The sequence below is a fragment of the Hetaerina americana genome, unplaced genomic scaffold (genome assembly GCF_022747635.1).
Source record: "Hetaerina americana unplaced genomic scaffold, ioHetAmer1.1.p SCAF_17, whole genome shotgun sequence".
Classification (NCBI taxonomy): domain Eukaryota; kingdom Metazoa; phylum Arthropoda; class Insecta; order Odonata; family Calopterygidae; genus Hetaerina; species Hetaerina americana.
In genome coordinates, this window is record NW_027286730.1 from 334230 (window position 1) to 359712 (window position 25483).

Below are 25483 nucleotides of genomic sequence, written 5' to 3' on the forward strand. Positions count from 1 at the left end.
AGTGCCACCTACGGTTTCCCAGGGAGATCTAGTATCCAAAAACCTTTCCATCCAAAAACCTTTCCATCCAAATACGTTCTAGCTTCAAACTAAGTGAAGCAGGGGCATCACCCAGATTTTAAGAGTTGGCCTTCCGATTAGCAGCCGAACCTCCACTCGTCGCGTTGCCATGCCACCAAAATTCACTGCACAGTATTTTACAAAATATTATGCGAAATAAATTAAGCGCGGGCTTGAATAAGAAAAAGATATGGAAGATACCAAATTCCTACTGCAAGCAGTGCGTCAACATTTAATTTAAAAGGCATTCAGATAATCATTTAAGGTCATTTCTATCACTAAACAAGTACATTCTGATCTTATATTTGCCCTTGACTCCATGACCTTCATACTAGTGCGACATATTCTTTCTTTCTGCATGACACGGCTTTTCTTAAATTATATTTTTGTGTCTTAGAAAACGATTAGTTTAGGGAATTTTCCCTGTACTCACTTTTGAAGTCATATAAACTAATCTTGAAGAAAAAAATGTAAGCACGCTATAGGAAAAAAATACTAATGAGGGTAAAAATAACAGAAACTTTAAACTTCCACACCCTTTTAATGTCCTACGACCATGGTTTCGATGCTGCGCATCATCATCAGGTGGTAATGATGATGCACAGCATCGAAACCATGGTCGTAGGACATTAAAAGGGTGTGGAAGTTTAAAGTTTCTGTTATTTTTACCCTCATCATGAAGGAATTCCACAAAGTGAAGCCTGAAGCTGTTAACTTTAAAAATTACCAAACTAAGATATTCAAGCTTGATTGATCTTCAGTGTTGGAAATTTAATATTTAAGCATATTTTACCCAAATCATTACCGGAAAGTGTCTTTTTTGGTTCATATAAATCATTTCAAACATTTTTATGGAAGTTTTCCTTGTTAACAAAGATGTCAAATGAACCACGAATGTCATTAGATTTTCCCCATGTGTAAGTACGTTGCAACACGTGTAAGTATATCATAAATTGGACTCCGATAAGCAAGCGGTCTGCGAGCGAGAGGTCTGGATAAACGGAGAGAAAAATAAGAGCAAAATTGATTAATGAGTCAGCCAACATAACCAATGCAACGTCTCGACAAATATTGCGGTTTTATGAAGAAGTAAAAACTGCCACTCTATGTAACATAAAAATTAGGAGCACATTCTAGGAAACTTTAAGATGGATTATTCCTGGGATTACATCACACGTACATTATGTATAAATCTCGAAGCCTTAATTTCATATATAATCGCTGTGTAAAAACTTTTATTGGAACAGATGACCCGAAGAACAAAGTAAAGTCATCAACTATGAATTTCCACCGAAAGAAAAGATGTAGCTCCAAATTCTAATATATGCCAAGTTAACTTGAATAAATAAACACCCGCAACGGGCTAATTACTTCCATAATCGGCTCCGCCATCAACAACTTTATGCAACCGCCATCACATATACAATAGAGCCTTAGAGCAATGCCAAGCTCAAAAATTACTGCTTAAAAACAAAATTCATAAAAAAGTCCCTTTATTCTTTTCCATTTAACTGTAAAGGATCCTCTTTTGACATTAGACTATTATAAGCCGCTCAATATCAATATTTGATCTCGGAATCGTGTAAAAACTCAACATTAAGGCGGAGGGTTCATTTCCAGCCTAAGATCCATTTTCTTTAAGAGATTGCGAGCATATCGCATCGGAAAATAATATTAATCTGAAAGGAAACAATGCCAGTTAATCGACGGCCTACCAATTGCTTCGCGAAATATATTAGATTTCCCCAATTCATGCAATTTTTAAAACGATTTTACCGCGTATCCTCACATACGCCCAAACCTATGAATGCCATAGACCCTCCGAAAGTTTACAATAAACAAAGAAATCAACTTCTTAAGTATGCAGGCAATACTCAAGTGCCCCCGGATAATATCTCAACTTACTAACACAATTAGTGAAATTTTTCAGTGTCACAGCCATCAGATCTCATAGGGTCCAAATTAGGTGGTCAACTGTTTACTCGAGGCAACCCTATTACGAATGTGCGTACAACGCAAACCTTTTCAAAGGACTTAGAATACTAGTGAAGGATTTATGAACTGCGACATGTTTGGCATGCGATTAAAGATCTTTTTGATTGCTGGCATGGCACATGAATTTGGCACAGTTATAGACTCGCGTATTTTGTTTTCACGTTTTTGCCAGACATCCCAGGCATAGTATAGAAGGATAATATGTTAAGTTACAACAATCACCCACAAAGCATATTATTATTAGGTAGTCTACCGTTTAAGGTAGGTTTTGGATGGACGCACACAGAGAAATGATACATTTATTTTCATCGCAATAACCTGACTCCTTAATCCTTACTCCCATCCTTATATTAATTTCCTATCAACTCCCTAATGCAATTTTTTTCCTCGTCTCTGCTGCTTTGGCCATTTTGGTCCAAAACACTTCCGAGATACGTAAACTTTTCTATCTGCTATAGTTTTTGTCCTCCTATTTCAACAATTAGCTTAGCCGTCTTCCTAGAAAACCGTATCACCTTTGTTTTATCAAAATGTGCATGTATTCTCATCCCATACCTATTATACTGACTTTTAAATGCATTCAGCGTAGTTTGCAACCCCTTGGCTGACTAACAAACTAAAGCTTGGTCATCCGCAATACTATCTCATTTTATGAATTCCCCACCGACTGTCATTCCTATCTCCAGTTCTTCCCATTCCTCTTAAATCATTTCCTCCACATATACGTTGAACAGTACAGGTGATAATGGACTAACCTATCTGACCTCTTCCTAACACGGCCCATTCGGACTCTATCCTGCACTCGCACCTGAGCAATCTGAGACATGCACAGGTTGCAGATAAGTCCCCTATCCCTACAATATACTCTGAGCCACACTCCTTATACGTTTACATGGAGGAGGAAAACGTTATGATCAGTTTACAGGCATAATTGGCAATTTAGAATACCGCCCTGGAAATATAGTTTCTTCAGTCTCTGATATATTGGAATTTGACTTGATCGTTATTTTTTGTGTGTTTTCCATCGAATTTTAAGGAACTGAATGTATACAGTGCACAAAAAGCAGAAGTCAATCGCAAAGCACCAGAAAGACAAGAGGAGACTTAGAACTGATGAGAGATGAGATGGAAACCCAAACAACAAAGCTTTCGCGGTTCGCCCCGTTACCGCGATGATTTCCATTTCAGAGGCGGTCCTCATTTCCTTTTGATTCACGTCGTGGGCCCCGTTTTACTTTTCAGTGTAATGATTTAATAGTAAATCCATGAGAAATAAAATATTAATGCCTGAGAAACGCACATTTTAAAACATGAGTATGTTTCCCTGATTTTAAACATTTCTTAGACATTTTAAAAAGATTCTATTCAATTTTTCAGTAAGCACGTAATGAAAAACTTAAATTATTCATCTTCAAACTGTCACACTGACAGGATATTGGCACAATCCAAAACAAAATTGAACGATTTAAGCAATGGACTACATGTAATATTTGGTATGATTTGCTTTAAATCTTGATTGATTCGGAAACATGAACTAAAAAGCAGGAAGTCCTGTTAGACTTATCCTACCATATCCAACCGTATTTTTCCCGTTTAAAAAAAACTTTGTTTGACAGAAAATAGAGGCTCAGCATCAATAGTAGATTCTTGAATATATGACTCGAAGTGTCCCCAAGGTGAAAAGCATGCTATATCTTCATGATTAGCTGGTTAGATACTGCGGTAAGCAACTTGGAAATCAGAGTTCTTTACGAGTACACGCTCCTTCCTCTTAGGCATAGATACGTACAGATATTCAGTTTAACTTTTCTGCCCACCGTATACATAATCTTGGAAATAAGAGCATGCCTGGACGCTCTAATCATCTCACATCGAGAAAGAATGATTTGAACGGGAACTGCCAATTAAAAAGCCTCCTAGCTCGATGGGTCACATTTGTGATATCAATGAACGCAATGCCATTATCATTTATTATGAGAGAAAAGAAAGCAAATGAAAATATACCAATCTCTCCCAGCAGGATGATTCCGTAATGTGCCACATAAATCACGGTCATCAACCAGACTTTGGGTGTGATTAAGCAATAGTTGAGCTGGTCACGCATCAAGCCCTACGGCGTAAAAATCATATTGGGGATTTTCCTTTCCCAGTGCCGTCTGTGGTTTTCCAGGAAAAAATGGTTCCCAAATAAATGCACGGCTCGGGTAGAGTAGGGTGTACCCTAAGTCTCCAGGAATGAAACCTGGAATCTTCGATCAGCAGCCAAGCGCTCTATCCACTGGGCTACAGTAATCACCGCAATCCTGTCATGCCCCTTGAAATCAGCCCTCTTGATCCAACAGGCAGTTAAGTTCAGTAATGCAGTATATTACCTGACATATGTTTTGCATTATACATATGTAACTTTATCGCTTACAGATATACAGAAAGTATTTTACGAAATTAGCATCATTTCTCGCCACCCACATTAAAAGCCGATAGTATGTGCTGTATTCTTCAAACAAGCTATAAAACACAAATCCTTATCGAGACTTCCTCTTAGGAAAGGCATCATAAAAAATAATCTTCATTTTCAAGTTGGTGAAAGAATGGACTCTATCTTACTACTTTAATTTATATTTCCATGTCCTTGGATATTTATTTCGTCTTCGTTTCATGTATACATAACTTCGCACATTCTACTCAACTTTAAAGACTTGCAATCCTGACAACAATTTCAAATTATTATTCACTATTTAATCGTCTGAAACCTTGAAACAGCCTTTCCGACTCACTTCGTTAATGAGAATAACAGGTTGAGGATCAATGTCTGAAAAAATACATAGGATATTTTCACGTGACTTGACATTGAGAAATTCCACGCGGCTTCTGAAGGCTCTAATTCCCGACTCCGGGCTCGGGGCGTTGCAACGCCTCTAGACATGCGGTGTCGGTGGCGCAGCGGGAAGACAGCGCTCACGGCTTCGACCGCGTTCCTTTAAACTTGCAAGTATAATGGCAAGGTCTCTCGTAATACACACCAGAAATGATGATTAACAGGTTGAGGTTTCCACCAACACATCCGAAGACAAAATTGCACAATTCCTTCTTTTTTTGCTATAAAATGATCTCGCCAAAGACGAATTAAGTAAGAAGACCTTCAAATCCAAAAGAACAAATTCCAGTTCAAATAAAACAAAGGAGAATTTTACCAACATTAATGGAACCATTTTGAATATGCAGAGATAGCCACTTCATCAGGAATGGGAGGAAAGAATAAGCTACAAGACAGCTAGTAAATAGGTACCAAAGTGCATGGTTTTTTCACATAAGCAATTGAATATAGGGTGGTATCGACGGCTACATCAGTTTAAGAAATATTTTCGTAGATAGGTTTCGTTATAGTGAATGCTGACATAAGATGTGTTATAGCATAATTAGTGAGTGCTCTTAGTAAAAATATAACTGAATAAATGGATAATGGATATTAATGCATACATTTGCATTATTTTCCCCTACCTAACTAAATGTTACACGAATCATTTTCTCTGCCTTAGCGTACTGCAATTTCAACCAAATTATTTCAAGGTATTTATCCTTTTAATTTACATTTTTCTTTAGATTTTCATCTCTCTTTACATTTGACGCATTTATTTAAGTTAGGTAAACATGCATATTCGCGCGACCTTCCAGGGCCGTTATTATCAAATCTGGTCATAATTATACGACTTAATAACCACCTCAGCGACAGAATTGCTATACAATAGAAGACTATCTAGATCGTTAATTCATTACTTTACAATCACAAAACACTTACTAAGAAAAAATGAATCATGCTAATATGTAACCCACAAGTGGTCAATCACATCAGGCAAGTTTAGAGATAAGCGGCTTCAACTTCCATTATGTATTTCACAAAATAAGATATCTGTAGTCCATAGATTCGGGATTAGGGTACCCAAAGACATTGCATCTTCGCAGCCCCCAATTCAATTACAGATTCAACCATTCTTGTGAACCCTTTCAGAAATTCATGAGGAAACAATAGCACATATGACGGTAACACAATGGAACAACATTGTATGCCCATTACATATGAGCACCAAAAGACATGCATATTGATTTGAATCTTTATTTATCACGGTTACATCTTCATGATGAATAATTGAATTATTATGTACAAATTAAGATTTTGCAAGTTAAGTCAAATAGGTACTTGTAGTAATCGATCCATTTTTTAATTCCCAATTGTGTCAAAGGACTTCGATACTATGGTTGAAAAAATCACAAAATAGATACCAAACTTAAATTCACAATTAAATCCAGGATATTGAAAATGATAAATATATGAATTTCTGACGGACATTTAAAACATTTCCTTACAAAAAATAACACCAATCTCATTTCACAAGTATTGTCTCTTGGGTAATTCAATTACAAAAATTAAATTTCAGTAGCCGAATATATACTTTCAATAGTGAAACAAAAAATGAGATACCTACACAGCTAATAAGTTGAAGTGAAGCGAACGAATGAAATTGAGAACATGTGTGCCTACAATTGTGCTACAAATAGAAAGAATTATTTACAATGAACCTCATAACCGACATTTAACTGTACCATGAAAAGACAATCCGTTGTAAATAATTTAAAAATTGGATTAGTAACAATTCCGTTCAACTGCCTGAGTATTAGAATTATTATAATAAAATAGTTGACATTTTCAGTCCTGCCCATTTATCATATTTTCACAAGACAAAATTTAATTGCTTGTGCGTTTAATGCTACAAAGAGTTCAGAAAATAGAACACCGAGGAATAGCCTTAGAGAGAGAATGTTAATGCAATTAGCAAAGAATGTGATTCAATGAACATTACAATAGAACTTACCTCCGGTAATTCATCAGGCACTTTTCCCATCCATGTTAAAGAAAGGATTGTACAATCGCACTTTGCATTGGTGTTCCGTTCGAAGTGCAAGTGCATAGCCAATTCTTGTCCTTTCTGATGACCAAACTAATTAATTAATTACCAAAGATATTCTCTTCGCGGTCACATGCACTTCACCTTGCTGACACCACGTCCGAAATCGAGCCACATAGCAATCCCGGAAAAGACATGAACACACGATAACAATTCGCCTGAAACTACGCCGTCTATTAATGATATATCATAACATGATGGAAAAACCCATTCAATGACAAGGCCAAAATCGTGATTTGGAGGGACATCGCTATTACCCTCAGCGCTGCACTCCCTGCTCCCACTGTATCGTTACTGCTAGTGTTGCGACTTCCGTCTGGCCTCACGGCGGGTGTCGGTCACTACATACCTTCAGCGATCGATAAAGTGGGGTGGAAGCGTTCGCCACTGGAAATGTTTTCCCCGATTGTTTTCCGATTCGCAGGCCTCTCAGACTTTTTCTCAACGGACAAAAGAATGCCCAATATAAATATAAGACAATGCATCAGCAACTAGACGAATTTCAATATTTATTTACCAACGATATATTGTCAAATTTTTCGCGCACTTCTGCTTTCTAGGGCGCCTCAATTTTGAATACCTTAATTGTAGTTTTCAATCTCAGAAACTTATAACCAGAAGGTTTGGTGCATTATGTGACCGATCGTAGAATTCCTGTGCATACAAAGTTGTATTTCAAAGGAAATTCTTTCAGTCACCCTTCAACAATGTATTGATTCAGCAATAATCCATCTATGGGGCAAACGTGGAACTATCAGAAAATCCCCGAATGAACGGCCTCCCCGCAACTTCAGCGAATACCGCATTGCGATTGTAGTTGAACGAGAGTGCGTGTGTATGACGAAGCGAAGTTTATCGGAGTACTTCTGTAAGAATTAAAAACGAAAATAAATGTCCCTGGAAAACGTAAAACTAAGGAACCAACCGTCAGTTACAATATAAAAATTTTAAAACCACGATAATTGCTGTGGTCTACCTTGAACCTATAAACTCACGTTATTTAAGAGAAAAACTACTTGAATGTATTTTTAAATTATTACAACTAATAATCCATTTGCATTATGTATATAATACAAATTATATGAATCTGCGTTTAGGGCATGCGTGTATTAAATTAGGTAATGAATGAAACTTTTCTCTCTACGAGGTAGTAACTACTTTACTCTCGGTCATTTTGTAGCTACGGTGGCAGTCCTGCAGGGATGAGATTTTCTTGTATCGTGAGTGATCTGGGGTTTATTTCGACGACGAAGGAATCAGGGGAGGGAAATTAAAATGATAAAAAACATAACATACCTACTCATTAACGATATGCATTTTGAGGGTCAATAGTAAAATACCATTAAATGCGACTTCATTTACAAGCTTTCTACACTCGTTACTAATAGGCAAGTGCCAAGATGAAATTAAACAATTCTATCACTCAAAATTAGACACAGTCTGCGCATAGTAACCTAGCAGAAAGTCATCTGACGAATATGAACTTATAATTAAAGTGTTATTGTTTGAATTCATTTCCAAAGCCTAAAGGATCAGTAACGTGAAATTGGCAGATTCAAACTGAATTTTCTGCGAATTTCTTACTTATTAGGAAAAGTGCACAATTATCCCTAGTGACAGGGCATCCATGCCATGTGATTAATAGATGATATTCATGAAGGCTTGATGATGCAGCTTTGTTTAAGAGATCAATGGTGCCGCTTCCCCAATTATGTATTCCACATTTCTACATACACTAAACATGTTAAATCATCCATGGGTTCCCTCAATTGGGGTCAATTTCATGACAACTCAATCACCTTCAACAGAAAATATTTTTCACTATTACCTGTGAACTACTAGTCATTGAAAAATAGAAACCAATAGCAGTCATACTGTTACTCAGTCACATATGCAATAGATGGTACATCAACTCCCATGCACTGCTCAGACTTATTAAGCACTGAAATTTTAAGTTACATTTGGTCCGTAGTTCAGTTACGAATTTCCATTATTTTAGCACTGAGAGCACAGGAAATAATAATTGTAACATCTTTAACTGAATGATATGGGAAATGTAATTTTTGGGTATTATTTTATTCGAGAAGTTCAATTGACAGCTCCATTACCATCACTCCCAACAGACAAAAATAAGTAGCATATTTCTAAGCTTTGGTCTTCACTGCTTCAATTTAAAATAAAAATCAAATGTAACCCATTTCTCTGCAGTCACCCAAATATGGAAATAAAATAGACCTAACATTATCACTAGCTAGCAATATTTGAACCACCTCTCCAAAAAATACTATTTTATAATCTAACCTGTATGTATCTTCTTATTTCTTTTTACTTCCTTCCATTACATACAGATGCAAGGCATTTGGAGAATCTCACTGCAGTTATCCCATCTAATGAGATTTCCATTATTTCCTAGAGCATGCTGCATTGCCTTAAAATAATAACCTCCTCCTTTAAGTATTTCCCAAAGAAGTTTTTTGTATTTCTTTCCTCCATCATTTATTTGATACCAATTTGATTTTCAGCTTTCTTTTGTGGCATTGAATTTTCATTACTTCAATCTTATTTTCCAACGTACAAGCTTCCATATCTGTAGAAAATGCATGACAGCCCACAATTTATCAATAGTGTCTTCTTAAATAGATAATTTTTAGTTGCTAAATACAGTTAATTTCTTGAAATAAGTTTACCCAGATAATTCTAAAACTTAAATATCCCATTTCTTAAGCAGAACTATTAAGATCCCACAGTACCCACATTCACTATTACCATTACTATTGCATGTTTTTATTGCATATTAACAACTTCAACCATTAAATAAATAGAGAAATCTCACATGGAGGCTCCAAGTATGTTCCAAAACAATATATATTCAATTAGAGTAAATGTTCCTAAAAAGACAACTTGCCTTGGGTGGGCTATTCTCTTACCTCCTCATTTCTTACCCACTAAATAATAGAATCAAAGTTATTTACCAATTCATAAATGTTATATTACTTTTCTCCTCTGTCATCACATAACATTTATTTTGTAAACAAACTCACTTTACTGAATTGTACCACAAAACCTCATTCTTTGACCAAATTATACACAATCATAGGCAACCAACAGTCATCAAATACACCATACAGTTTAAACAAGATAGGTCATGTCCTGGCGAGAGAGAAAAACACCACCATGAATGTAGGATCAACAAAAAGGGAATTACTTGAGCAGAAGTCATGGTAGCTAAGAGTATTTGACATCCTCTATTTATTTAATGCTCAAGTATTGACAACAGTGGAATGCACAGCTTTTAGAGTCAAATATGTAGGAGTTACAAAATGTAACATTACCTTCACAGAAAAGTTTCATAATATGTTCCAATAAAAAATCTCAATGCTAATGGAGGGGTTATTACATCCAGGAGCTGTTTCCATGCCTTATTGCTTGCGCATACACTTCCAAAGCTTTAGATACTCAAGCCTACATTTGGATACAATCACTTAACACTGGTAAGTTGAATCATAATAACAGCAGATTCTTTTCTAACCATTTTAAATATTCATAGCCTAAATCTGATGCTTTTCTTAGGGAGTTTATTGCACTAACCAAAGATTAGTTTGAGTTAAGAAATGGAAAAGGAGCACATGGCACCATTTCAGTGATGAGAATATTAGCAGAAAGGAACATCAAATATAAACAGGTTGTCTAAGTTAGCTTCGTGGATTTTGAGACGTTGAACCAAGCATTGGAAATACTGTAAAATTGGAGGCGAGTGGTATGATAGGTGACTTATTTGAAACTTGAGCAATAATCAAACAGTGGTTTAAAGTCACAGAGGAAGAATTAGGATTTGAAACAGAGTTGTCAATCATTGCCAGTATGTTTCATCATTTTTGCTGAGGAAATGGTAAGTTTAGCATTGGAAGGGCATGCCCTGAATAAAAGTGAATGATAAGATGATTAAGTCTGGTTTGCACATAATTAAGCATTAGTTATTCAGGTCTTTGAGGCAAGAGGATGAGTTTAGATTGAAGCTTTTCAGATGTGGGTGAGATTGAATGGTGAAAATATGCTGGAGAAAGATTTAAATGTGATCGGGAAAGAGGAGTTACTTAGACAAATCAGAAAAAAGGAGGGGAAAGTAGACAGAGGAAATAGTGAAAGGTAGTAGAATTCTTGAAGGCCATAATAAATAGAAATTAGAATGTTGGGTAAGCAAGGTAGGGGAAGGAAGAGAGAAAGCTTTCAATTTAGCATGAAGGTAGAAGTTACAAAGAATGAGGTAGGAAATACTGTAGGGGAAACAAGAGGAAATACTCATGATATATGAAAACAACACACATTAGGGATCATACAGAAAGCAACCATGTTAGGTAGATGCACCGAAATTTGAAATATGATGCCATTTCATCCTAGAATATCAATGCCATTAAGTCCATTCAACAAATGGAAATCATGACCTAATTGCCATTAGATATGATATAGTGTCATTCTGTGAAGTTTTACGCTGAAAAAGAATCATTTTATTCGGTCAATAATACAAGAAGAAAACTTAAATCCTACAGTGTGGATGAGCAAGGCCAAAGGCAAATATCACAATTTGCAGAGAGAATCTGGAACAAGTGGAATCCTTGATCTACCTGGGCAGCAGCATAGCTTCTTGGGATGGAAGAAGTTTGATTGACATCACGCTAAGAATTGCTCAAGCTGAGAGGGTATTCATGAACAACAGGTAACTATTCTGTTCAAGGAACCTGATTTTGCAAGCAATGGAGTTCATCAAAACATTCCTATGGAACATGACACCCTCAGAATCAGGGAGCATTTGAAAAGTGGCTCAGCAAAGAATAGAAACCTTTGAAACATAGAGCCATGCGTTAATGCTGAAGACTTAACAGACATAAAGAGAAACAAGGAGCCATATAGAGCAGAAGAGAAAAGGACCATATGGAGTAATATAAGGCAAATAAGAACCAGATGTATTGGCCACACCTTGAGATCCAATGGCCTTGTTAGAAACAAAATAGATGGGAAAATTGAAGGAGAGATCCTAAAAGGAAGACTAAGAAACAAGTAGATAGGACAAATTGAAACAGAAAATTGAAAAGGACATGAAACAGAAAAGCTATCAGAGCATTAGGAAATTACATAGAATAAAGATGAGAGGAGCTCCACAGTAAACCAATCTTAGGGTTGAAATAATGACGGTGATGAATATGTTGAAATATGGAACCAGTAATTAGTTCAAATTCACAGCCACAGGGAGATCCCTTTCTTAATTTACCTTGTTGGCTATTATGATTTAAGTAAGCAGCTCACAAACATTATGTTGCAAAAATACTAATTGCAAAGTCATCAATATAAAAATTGCGGCAATAACACCAATGTTTATTAACAGCTAGTCTACTTGCCAAAGATATCATCTACAGGGATCAATTTGTTATTATTTTTTTTCATTTATATGGTAGCCTAGGTCACTGCCTTTGAACCTAAAGGCCCCAGGCTCATTTCTGGAGTATACTTGGAACAATTTAACCTAAATTGCAGGCTGAGGATAGAGGATAGAGAGAGAAACTTCGGACTTCCACATAAAGAAGTATTACTTCACATGACTATGGTTTTGATGCTGTGTATCATCATCATGTGACATACATGAAAAATTTTTCTACTTATATAGTCTGGCTAAAAGAGGAAAGGAAGGTAAGGGGGGCAATCCCTTCAGTCAGACAGATTTGAGGTGGTCAACGAAGCAATATACCTCTCCCATTCCTCCCTCCTAAATTTCCTGAAAGACTCCTTAATCTTTCCCCACCAACTCCACCCCCACCAAGGCAGTGATGACCATTGACCATCCCTAAATGAGGGTCAAACCATTGCAGACATCCCCCCCTCCCTTAGCCCCTTAATAGGTTGCCGCACCAGTACTCAACTTACCCCCTCTCCCTTAAATAGAATTTTAAAATATACTTGCTTTTAAATACTTGAAGTCAATTATTTTTCTTAGAATTTTACCATTTATGTAAGGTTTTGGATGGAGACATTATACAACAGTACAATGATTCTTTGTCTCTCCAAACAAAACAAAACCTCATGCCTGGCACTAAATTGAGCCCATCAATTCCATATACTTCCTCCCTTAATTCTGGCCAACATACCTATCCTCTTCCCACCCTTTCCTTGCTAGCCAATATTCTCTCCTCCATCAGTCTACAACATTCCATTGCAAATCAAAACAATATGTATCCATCTTTACTGCCCCCTTTGGATGCCTCCCGAAAATCCTCTCTCCTCCTACACCATGCCCAATACTTCCTTTCTGTTCACTTCAGTTTCCATCCTCCTCCAACTCCACATTTCAAAAGCCTCTAGCCTACTCATATCTCTTGCTTCAATGTCAATATATAAGATTATTCCAGGTAATCCTTTCATTTACCAACCAGCAAATGCGTATGCAAGGTACCTCAATGATTGAAAAACATCCTACATTTAACCCGAAACACAATATAATTGGAATCTATTCTAAATGACAAGAGCCTTAAAGTGAGTTGGGTTCTTAAATCATTTAAAATGCACATTCCAGTACTGATAGAATTTGGTGTTTAGGTGCTCCAATGGCAAAGAATATATCACATTATCTATCTAAATTCATTTACCTTTAAGAATTTGATCTTTCAGTCACCAAATTAGCCCACACTGGATTTTGGCTAATGAAATACTAAGTGAACATTTAAAAAAAAAAAAGTATTCATGTGTAATTTCAAAGCAGCTGTGGGCAAAACCATATACTGTAGGCAACACATTGGCACTTTGAACCCATATGAGTGTCAATGATGTCAAAGTACTTCACAAAATCATCCTATATCAAAATTTGGCTAGTTGAAATAGAATATGCCAATTGCGGCAACATTTTGAATAAGTGTTTATCTTGATATTCATCAAATTAAATTTCAAGGGTAAAAATGTCAGTTAAAGATTATGAATACTCAAGAAAACTATCCATCAACACAATCCCTGAAAATGTCAAAAATATTAGTCAAATTGCTCCATGGGATAATCTCTTATCATTCATGAAATCTGCAACAAGGTTGGGATCACTTATGAACCCTACTAGATAAACCTTTACGGACTATTTGGGCATGCATTAAGTCATTTGGAAGTTCACCGGTATCCCCAGCCTCCCAAAAAAAAGAGGTGCCATCTATCTCAATGGGTAATAGGAGCTTTGACAAACATTAAATGGGTACAAAACTTTCATCAGCAGGCTCATCACAGGTAACAAAAGCCACTTGCGCCTTTGCCTTGTGCCCAAAAATTAAGTTGAACTTCCAGAGGTGATTTTTGACACTATGGAGGAAATTCAGAATAACCACAAATGGTTCCAGACTGCCTTCAACTAAAGAACTTCCTGGGAGCATGCAATGGATGGCAGGAGCACTGAGATCAATGCATAACGTCATTGCTTTGAAGGGGATAGAGGTCAAATATAAAATGAGTAAGCCTAAAATCTTCTGTGGTACAGACTGAAAACTATTTCCTACTGCCTCATAGTTTGGCAAGAATGGACACCAAAACAACCACAAAATGACATAAAAATAGGGGATCGGCAAATACAGAGGAACCTCTCTTAACAATACATCGATTAAGAGACCAACTCTCTAAAATACCGGTAGTGCATAGAGCCAACTGTAATTTCTATTTGTTTTATTTGTAATTGATAACTCCACTCAATGACCACCATGACCAACAATAACTAACTCAATAGGGAAGTCCCTCTTTTTAGCAACTGAAACTATCATATATTTTACCAACTGCTAGGAAACAGTCCTCTCTCAAGGGAAGCATCCTTGGAAAATATTATCGAATAAGGCAATTAGTCTCCCAAAAGCGCCCACACCCCTCTTACCTTGGCTCTCAAGAGATCAAACAATATTATTAATAAAAGGAATTTTAAAATTTAAGTGTAATAGTATGTATAAATATCAAAATAACAAGAACTGTACTGTGATTTTATGGCAAAAAAGCATAAAGGAATTAATTTGGCAGAGTTTTTTAAAGTTGTATGGCCCACAAAAATGTCAAAAATGGAGCTTTAACGAATAAAAAAAAGCATTTGAAATTGGTTCCAAATAATCAGGAGTCAAAGATTTTATTGCAAGTCTTATGGATTTCTTGTGCAGTGTACTATTTACTGCCAGGCATTTTGCAGAGAATAACTGTTTCTGTCATCATGGAGAAAACAAAATATCACTTAAGATTGGAAAGCCCTTCAGCTGAGGTATTTCAATTCCAAAATCGAGGGTAAAGATTATCTCCTGGTATGTTAAATTCACAATTACATACATAGGTATGCCAAAATATAGTTTAGAGATGACTTCAATGCAAAGTAATACTACATGACAAGCCACAACTTTCTACTAACTACCGGTTAAGGTAGTTTTTGGATGGACACACTTTCATAGAATCCTTAAACATTCCCAGGACATAATTTCAAAGTATGATTTACAGCAGTGGTAATCCCACATCAAATGTCAAGATGCATGTAAAGGTTAAACATTCAATGTTACTAATGGGGAAATAACATACCTGTAAATTTGCTTTACTCATCAGCAGAACTGTTGAATTCGCAAATGCTTAACTACAAGCCCATTCATAATTTCCTAATCCAAGGTGCATTTCCAACATGGATGAGGTACATTTACAGTTCATAGTTTCGAATGAAGTTGCCTATTTTGAAAATATACTGGAATAAGATAAATTTTACTTAAATACATTTTAGGTTCAAGCAAAACCCAATTTGAAATTCATGCCAAACGAACTAGCTAACTACCTCACAACCTATAAAAAAATAACTTCTCATACTTCCGAGAACAAAATTTCCATCCAAATTGATGGATAGAGGCAATGTTAAAGAGAACCAGTACATTTAACCTTCCACATATCTCACACAGTTATTGGACAAGATCTTGGTTGTGTTGTTAACAACAGGAAACCTGGCATCCACATACAAAAGCAAGAATCACTACGCATAAAATATGTACATAAAAAAATTAAGACTTCAGTAATAAAGGTAAAAGTTATAGGCTCTGGGAGCCCAAACATCACTTTATTTACACATTCAATCCAGACACTCATATTATCAAGTATCCCGAAACATCTGCACGCACACACACATAAACACACCTTAACAAAGCATTCAGTGAAACAGTATTGAAACTCAAGAGCTGTCCTCATCTTCCAAATCCAGGTCTTCATTGTCAATGTCCAACTCATCAAGTTCTTGAAACAAAGACTCATCCACCTTGACAGCTTCATCACCTGAAACAATTTAAAATGCATACAATATGAATGCATTGCATATCATTAGTACAGTTTCCCCAATTTTCAGCCTGATTTATAACATTAGGCACATTCCATGGAGACTTTATCTCCCTTGGCAAGAATCACTGGTTAACTCTACATAGTGATTCAATTGGTCTTAGGATATGCAATAAAAGGGAAAAATTACCTTTCCAAGTTGAGGTTGACCATTTGATTACATTTCAGAGATTTGAATTGAGCCACTGCTAACTTGAGATGGTATGACAGGTATAGGCACTGGTGTTTATATGATTGGGTAGGTATAGTTTTTTTGATACTCACTTTCTGCATATGATGTTATTGGGATGTGTATTTTGCATGCAAAACCCAAGGTAAAAATGTGAGAAACTTTTTCAAGGGAGGCAGACTCAACAAGGTTTTATTCTTTGTGCAAGATTACCTTCTCTTGCCACAGCCTATGGTGTAATCTTCAAATTATGTAAATGTTTATGGGTGTGACATAGGCCATTATATAAAATCATGATATTTTCCTCAATTTTCAGTCAATATAATCGTGAGACCTAACAATCTAAGGAAAATGTTAAGTAATTAATCTTAGGCTCCAATGGAAGTACTTACTGATATGTCAATACGGTATGCAAAACCTGTAGTAAAAATTCTTCACAATATTGAAAGAATAAAATTATGAAGTGAAAAAATATGCACTTCTCCCTGAAATAGCATTCTATTTCCTGGAGTAGCCTATGCCTCAGCTATTTGTAACTTTACCATCAGTTTCTCAGTTTTCAATCCCCAGGGCCAGTGGCCGAGTCATTGATCTCATTTATTTTTCTTCCCTGAACATCTTTGGAGGTCCAGGTGTCCCTGGGATTATGATATGCCATGCCTGGCTGGTTATCGGGTTTCAGAGGAGTCGAACTACCAGAATGGATACAATTCTTATGGCTGAGATAGGACTTGAGCCCATAACCTTTGGACTAGAAGGTGGACACATTACTCAACAGACTAGGCCATCTGGCAAAATGAAATGCATGCAATTATGCACAAACTAGCAATATCAGCATGAATAAAGACAAAACTATCATTTTTTTCAAACTTGACAATAGGGAATCTAATATAAGCGATTCCCAACGCTACCAGAAATTATTAAGATTAGGGTCATATGATTCATGATGGTTTATGGTGCTACAGAGGAATATCACATTGTGAATAGTTGTTTATCATTAGGTAATCTACCGGTTAAGGTAGGTTTTGGATGGACACAACTACCAAATAAATATATTTTTCTTCCAAAAAAATACTACCCAACATCATACTCGACAACAAGCCCCTCTTTATCTCTGCGTACTTCCTTCCTCCCTTCATCCCGTCCAACATCCCTATCCTATTCCTGCCCCTTCCTTGATTGCCAGGGACTCACTCTCTCTATCAGCCTTCAACATCCCATTGCTAATCTATATGCCCTTCATCCATTTTTCCTGTTTTCTAACAGTTTATTTGTTTTTCTTGCTATCCATTTCCCCTTCTATACCTACATTTCAAAAGCCTCCAATCTATGTCCATCGTCCAGATTCAGGGACCATGTTTCCACGCTGTTCATAACTACACTTCATATCAAAGTTTTAACGAGCCTTTCCTTAACATACTTACTCAACATTCCAGTCATCAATTCCCTCCTTGTCAAAGCCTCTTTACCTAGTGTAATTCTTCTCCTCACGTCCCCACTACTTAGACCATTTTGGTCCTAAACACTTCCGAGATACGTAAACTTCCACTTGCAGTATACCTGGACCTAAGCTATCTTTATCTAGGTCATATTCTCTTTCCATGTCTAACCTTGCTAGCCTAATTTCTTAACCATACAGTTCTATATATTCCTTCCATCTCTCATGGATCTTTTCTGTGTCAACTATTATTTTACCCAACTTATCACTAACTGTTAACACAAATCTTCCCTTTTTACCTCCTGATAGTGTTTCGACCTTCTTGCATAGCACACCAATTTCACCCTTCCTCTGCAAATTTTCCATATCCTTGCACTGCGTATTCCACCGCACTTCTTTTGCCTTATTTGCTACCCATCTCAATTAATCATTTAACTCTTTGTACTGCCTTCTGCCTAACTCTGTGTTTACATTCTACCGTATCCTTCTCTCATCTATCTTTCTTATCAACTCATCCATGAATTCCGTGTCCTTCTCCGATTAATGGTTTCAGTTTCCCATTACAGTTTCTTTTGGGGCTTTCAATATCCCTTTTTTTAATATATTTCCATTTTTCCTTGATAGCACTCAGCTTTTATTCCTAATCCATGATTTCCTCTAAAGCCTGCTGGTACTACTTCCTTCCATTTCACTTCGCAGAGACCTATAATATCCTAAAATATATTTCCTCTTTCCATCTCTAACTTTATATTCTATAATTTTCTTGTCCTCAACATTGTCCTAAAATTCTAAGTTCCCATTCTAATTAATTTGGTCTTCTTCCTCTGTGTCTTCTGTCCTGCTGCTGTCAGTTTTGCTATGCAAGACTTTCTTGAGATGATGACCAAGCTATGCTTGCCTCTCTTGCTACTAAGCACGACACACAGCCAATTGGGCTGAGTCCCATAGATGCAAGGAGTAATATTCTCCATACTGTCCATCACACAAGTCTTGAGAATAATAATTGAGGTGGTATCCCGTAGCCTTCCACAAAAGTGTTTTTAATGCGACACCATCACTCAATGGCCACCTCAATAGGGTCAGATGCCTTTGCAGCCACCTTACTGAGAGACAGATGCTGCGCGGACTATCTTTTGCTTGAATCCTAACCTTTGACCTATTTGGAATAGGTGACCCCACCAGGAGCAATTATCATTGTTCCCAACAATACAGCTCCAGGGGTCATTTGAAAGCACAAGCCCCTACGCCTTGTCATGTTTAGTTTCCATGGGAGGGAGCTAGAGCCTAAAAATAGGGCATTTGCTCTTTTCTTTTGTATTTTTGCTGTTTAAAAAATTCTATTTTCATAGGCTTTATTTTTTCTAAACCATATTGGCAAGAAACAGCGTCACAATGTCCCCAGCATAATAAAGAATGACTGAATGGTGTACAGGGGTTGTGCTAAAATTTCATTACTGCACCTACAGCGAAGAGCATAAGGATTGTGAAATATACTGAAAAGTGGTACAAAACTGTAGCCAAGCTTGAGTATTAAACTAGTAACCTATTACTCTCTTTTTGAATATAATTTGAAACCTCGAGAGATTTACTATGATTCTGAGTTTCATTTCAACATCAATGAGAAAAAAGTTTTGCATCAATCCTTTTATGGTAATTTGAGGTCCTGATGCCTTCTCATTGCATCAGCATTGCTGTAGTTTCCATCTGAACATGCACTAAATTTTTCACATTTATGAATCAACTAGATGTATCTTTGTTTAATTTAATACTACCTTACTTGCCTGAGTTTCCCAGTATAACTAATATTCATAATACATACCTTCCTCAAGAAATTTCAAATCAGACTGATCCAGAGTTTTATCAGCCATAAACAACTGTTTGCCAGTTAATTTCTTGAGATCTCTTTCATCCTTATCTGTCTTCTTCAGAAGGCGCCTTTCCAGATCGAATGCTGTTTTCCAAGCTAAGAAGGACTCAACAGTAACATGGGTTCCTTCAATTCTTTTCTGTAAACAGTAAAATAAATAATGAGAAATTATAGGATGGAAAATAACTTTGATAATTATGCACAAGTCAGCTCAAATAATGAATTTATCAGCATTAAGAAACTCTAAAACTTTTGGAAATCCAGTATACTCTCAGGACATAAATATATCCATTAGATGTCATCTTCTTTTCAATGGACATGTCACAAGCATTGCCTAAAAGGCATAAACAGAAGTTGGCTGATACCTCTCCAAGCTAAAATATATCAGACCCAAGCACATAATGATTTATTATGATCACACATTTTTTCCAAAATGTCACCCATGGGTCTTATATGCAAATGTGAGGTATTTCAAGGATTAATGATATCTCTAACACTCACTATAGCAGGCTAATTTTTACCCCATGAGGTCAGCAGAAACAGCTAACATCAACTCAAAAATAATACTTCTGTTTACAAACAGTGACACACATAATTCTACAATGATGGACCCTATTTCATATGAACACTTTAGCTTAGGAACACAGACATCTTTTTTTGAAATACTTCTCATCCTAAACAGAAACCTTTATGATGGCTTTTGCATTCCCAGAATCAGAGGGTAATTTATTTTTTTGAAGAGAGAATTCATGTATACTCAAGAGGTTTAATTGAAGTGGTTGAAACTAATAAACCAGAAAAGAAAAACAGATAAGATAACAGCCCTTGAGTGAGGGATAAATGAAAGAATGACTACTGAGTGGACTCTTTGAAATGATAATCCCAAAAATTGAATGCTAGTAATTTAAACTGCTGACATATTAAAACAAATAGAAAACATTATAAATCGCAAACCATAATGACAGTGCAAAGAAAGTCCTTCGTTTGAGGAAAAGAACTGCCTCAGTTACTTTCAAGTGGTTCACTAAAATCAGAGCAAATCATATGCTTATCTCCAATCTGTTCTTTTGACAAAAAGCACTGGAAGTCTCCGATTGGACGATTTAACACCACAAATGGATGGTTAGAGAAATTTAGAATATGGCATTACACATCATGTTCAAATCTGAGTGAAGGGAGGCTGCTAATGGGTATCAAAATGGTGTTATCTACATCTACATAATACCCCGCAAGCCGCCGCAAGGGCGTGTGGCGGGGGTTTTAGGTCACCAACTGTAAAAAGGAACAATACCACATGGAAAATTAGAGAAATTTAGTTATTGGCTGGAATAATGTTATCGGCTGTGTTGACAGGCTACCTGGATTTATAGAACAATATGAACCTATGAATGTCTTCATTGCAGATAGAATGGGATTGCTCTTTAGGGCTTTACCTAACAAAACTTTGGCCCAAAAATCTGAACATTGTTCAAGTGGGAAGGCATTGAAGAAGTGGTCAACCATTTGCTATGCTCAAGCATTACTGGTGAGTTTGCAAGGTCACTGGTGATTTAAAAAGATGAAAATCCAATTACTTCAAAGGAGCATTTAAAGGAAAATGCTCTGTTAATTGGAAATGCAATAGGAAAGTCTGGATGACTACAACTAATAGATAAAAAATGGGAGGGAAATTTATTTCAAGGTTTGCTGCCAGAGCTCAATATCATACTATTTGAATAAAAGAACATCACTCATTTTTCCCTGCAAACACAGCATGTGTATCACAGTCTATGGGTAAGTGGGGGATTATGAATAACGATGAATTACAAATCCATTCCTTTTGAAATTCATACACAAAATCAAACATGAGCACTCTCAAAATTGATGGGAGTCCTTTCAATCAATGTTCTTGATGAGACATTTTGGATAGATCAAACAATCAAAAATATTGGGTGAATTCTTCTCGGGTCTTCCAACGGGTCAATGGCTCCATAGCTGCCGACGTTTCGATTCCCAACTCGGTCATCGTCATCAGGGCTGATTGCCGTTTCACCAAAAAGTTTCAAATATATTTACCCGCCTCAAAAATATTGCAAAATATACAGTGCCTTTTAGTTTCATCAAAGCGGTATTTCCTAACATGGAGCTAATAATGGCAATGGAAGACACACCTTAAGAATTAGAAAATTTGAGGCAGGCAAAAATGTAGATTGTGTCCCCATGGATTTAAAGCTGTTGATGTAAGGAATTAAGGGAAAGTAACGGTGAAATTTTTAAAATTTGGGTATGAAGAGTGAATATGTGATGGGAGTTGATAGTGAACCTGAGCCTTCAGCTGAATAATTAATGGTCAGATCATATGCTGAGGCTTTGTTAAGTAGAGCTATTAAGGAAATGAATTTCAGGAGGCAATGTGATGCCTTAATTATTTTAATTGATTTGAAATTGAATTTTGTGGAATTTGTATTAAAATGAAACCAAAATCAATGATTTACGGACAATATATACAAATAATAGTTACTTTCTTCTGAAAGATTTGAGCTTTACATAATTAATGATTTGGTACACACTATTTATTCTTATTAACTTTAACTTCAATCAACTGATCATCTCCAAATTCACACAATAATTTTTTTTTTGGCCTTAAATTCATACAATATACATCCTTCAATTGTATGTACACACAGAGAACCGTGTGTAGGCTATCAGTCTCACATGTAACTTAAGGACACCTCTCACGTAAGAATATTCATAAGGACCACTACTTTCTGAAAGTTGGAGATCCCACTGTATTTACCTATGCTATCATTAGTATTGCTATTACCAGAACTAAGCATAATGGATGCACTAAGGTGAAGAGTGCCGTACTTAAGAATATTTTCTTCCTAAATATATCCTTCAGAAATGGAGGTGCATCTAATATGTCTGTGGTTTGTGTATGCCATCCAATATGCACCCAATTTGCCCCGTCCCAGTTAAATCTTAAGAATCATTTCAATCCATATCCTTTAATGCTCCATCCATCACATTTTCCATCATATTAGTTTCTCACCTAAGAGTATTAGCCAGCTCTTTGTACTTTCTTCCTCCCAAGTCTGTTTACAATCTCCATTTTCCTTCTCTTCCGTATTCCCCTAACATTATCTTCTGTCATGGTTTCCGTGAAAAATCTGGAGAACAAACTTTTCAATTCTAACTACCTTTATCTAAAAACATCTTTGGTTATTTATGATACATGTATGAGATGATCTGCCTATGAACAGGAAGTGAAAGGCAACTCAACCAATTTTTAAAATTACTGAATTCCTTCCATCATCTACTCAGATTTGCAGTCTACATGGAATCTAGTTTAACTTAAAAAAATTAAACTTTCTGGATCAGACAATAAGTGATGTAAGCTCCTTTACATTATGAAAATTTCATATTATTTATGCAAGATAATCCCCAATGATCATTTTAACAACAGTGATTATAACCCAATAGAAATTCCCTTTAAATTCGTAGAACCTACATATTACTCTGGAAAAAATTAAGATGAATTTATAGGAATTTAGAAGAATAAAAATCAAAAGAGTAACTGTAATTGTTTTTACATGGGCTGAACCGGTAGGAAGTTTTTAAACAATGGGTTTTGGGACATTTTAAGTGTGTTCGAAATCATGTAAATAATTCATTATTTGTTGGACAACGTGCAGGATTCTGATTTCCTTGCAGTAACGTTGCATATTTTGTAATTAAGGTAAAAAACTGGATTTTTTAGCACAATACAAGATTTTTGAATCATACAAGATTTTTGAATCATACAAGAATTTAAAAAACTTAAGTGACAATTCCGCCAAACCAAACACCACATTCTAAGATCTCTGTGCTCTCTTCCCCTAAACCTCTATCCATTTCCGCCGCAACCCTCATTGAATACCAGGGAGTTGATCTTTGTTTAACCATACAAGCAACATTTTGACAGTCTCAGAATCTAAATTCATTTTTCACGCACCAGCAGGCTCGTTAAGCCAGTAACTTAAGTAACAATTTACCCTTAAAGACAAAAACAATCAGATAGCAAGCGTGTGACTTGGAGTTGATTCGCGTCGATCGGGCGAAAGACCAATAATGTAACAATGGTATTTGCAAAGTAACTGTATTTTTGCGTATTGTGACCCCGATAGCAATGTTCTATGATTAAAGCAATGAACTAAATCCCAAATTGCTCAACCGCGCCGATTTTCATTCCTAAATTGGGTATTTCAATTACATTTTTCTATCTAATTACATAAAACCCCATTTTTAGTGAATGCTGACTCCATTGAAACTTATAGCTTATTAAAATTGATTTACTACCGTGTCCACAGTCGAACTACTAACAATTATGGGTGCACAAAGGATGCCATAGTGTTGGGCATAATCATCAAGGCATTCATATGAATATCCATACAAAATTTTAATGTCTACTTGCCATTTCAGCTTCCTCATCTTCTTTCAGCTTTCTAGATATAGCTTCTTCTTTCTCTCGACGAATGTCATCCCATTTTAAATTAAGCCATTCCTGCGCAGCAGAAACCAAGGTAAAAACCATAACCATACCCACATTTTCTTCGGCCTGACAATGGAATATAGTTTATAGCGCATTAGACAAATCATGAAGTGAATTGTGGCAGCGAACGCACACTATACCAAAACGTTTACAAACCTGTTCCAATATATGCTGGTTTAAAAGTAACTCATCATCTTCCTCAAAATTAACCCTATCCAGAATTTCAACCTCTGGAACTGTTTCAGGATACGTTGGAGTATAGGAGAATTTTAAAGAACAGGCAAGCCCATTTTCTGAGTCCGGCTCATATTCTTCGGATTTTATCGGAATTATGAATTTGTAGTTAGGCTCTGTTGATAAGACTATTGACGATATGTAAATATATACACTTCTTGCATTGAATAAATAGTATGTCTGTTACATTTTAACTGAAAACTTACCTTCCATGTCACCACAATAAATAGAATCCAGAGCCTCTATTTCATTGCTCTGTTCCTCCATGTAATCCATTTGAAAATTAAATTATCAGCCAGAGTTATATTTGATTATAGGTGAATATGATTGCCAGATACAAACGACTTTTCCTTAATTTTTAACTACCACCACATGGTTATTCGATTTTAATGCAACACAGCCCTTCTTTTGTCCCTCCCCCTACTGTACGTGTTTGACCATAGACCATAGATTCCTATTGGGGTGGTGTGAGTTGAGGATGTTGCATGCACCAGATAGCGCTGCAACCGCCTTTTGCAAATATTTCTTCTAATACTTATCCCCAAGTTAATTCTTAATTCTTGCAACGAAGATTCTTCAATGATTATATGAATTAAATACTTAATTTTTTAAGTTATCATAATGGTGGTAGCTATCACTTCATGAGGTATCTGTACATCCAAGTTCATATCCTCGAAGTGAGAACGAAAATCTTTGTTGTTTGCGTCATGAAAACTAAAAATAAAGGAATGTGAAGCGCTAATTACATGAATGCCTTGAAATGTTCAATACTACGAGTAAGAAAATTTTTCAAAATATTTTAGTAAAGAAAGTCCCTCTACACATGGATAGAAACACCATGTTTCTAAATTATGTAAGTGGGATGACTACATTTTTCGAATCGTCTGTCCAC

The 25483-nt window shown here is 36.2% G+C and overlaps 2 protein-coding genes across 3 annotated transcripts in view; both read right to left on the reverse strand.

Moving 5' to 3' along the window:
- Positions 1-7449, reverse strand: part of Tusp (WD40 superfamily protein Tusp) — a 221630-nt gene extending 214181 nt beyond the window's left edge. For both annotated transcript variants that reach the window (XM_071584214.1, XM_071584213.1), the window contains exon 1: positions 6924-7449. In XM_071584214.1, coding sequence (XP_071440315.1) covers positions 6924-7019 — 96 coding nt within the window. In that variant the 5' untranslated portion in view covers positions 7020-7449. The remainder of the gene's footprint in view (positions 1-6923) is intronic.
- Positions 7450-16060: 8611 nt separating this feature from the next.
- On the reverse strand, positions 16061-25355 carry LOC139687103 (RWD domain-containing protein 1-like). Its single transcript, XM_071584216.1, has 5 exons — positions 24798-25355; positions 24514-24719; positions 24280-24423; positions 19800-19986; positions 16061-16313 (listed from the first exon to the last, which is right to left on the reverse strand). Exons 1-5 carry the CDS (start codon positions 24865-24867, stop codon positions 16213-16215), a joined length of 708 nt encoding a protein of 235 aa, XP_071440317.1. The 5' UTR covers positions 24868-25355; the 3' UTR covers positions 16061-16212.
- Positions 25356-25483: the final 128 nt, after the last annotated feature.

Coding starts and splice junctions, on each gene's coding strand:
- LOC139687103 (XM_071584216.1), bottom strand. CDS start 24,867: ATGGATTACATGGAGGAACAGAGCAATGAAATAGAGGCTCTGGATTCT. Junction 19,987..24,279: donor AAGATGAGGAAGCTGAAATG/GCAAGTAGACAT, acceptor TACTGTTTACAG/AAAAGAATTGAAGGAACCCA. Junction 16,314..19,799: donor TTTGAAATTTCTTGAGGAAG/GTATGTATTATG, acceptor AAATTGTTTCAG/GTGATGAAGCTGTCAAGGTG.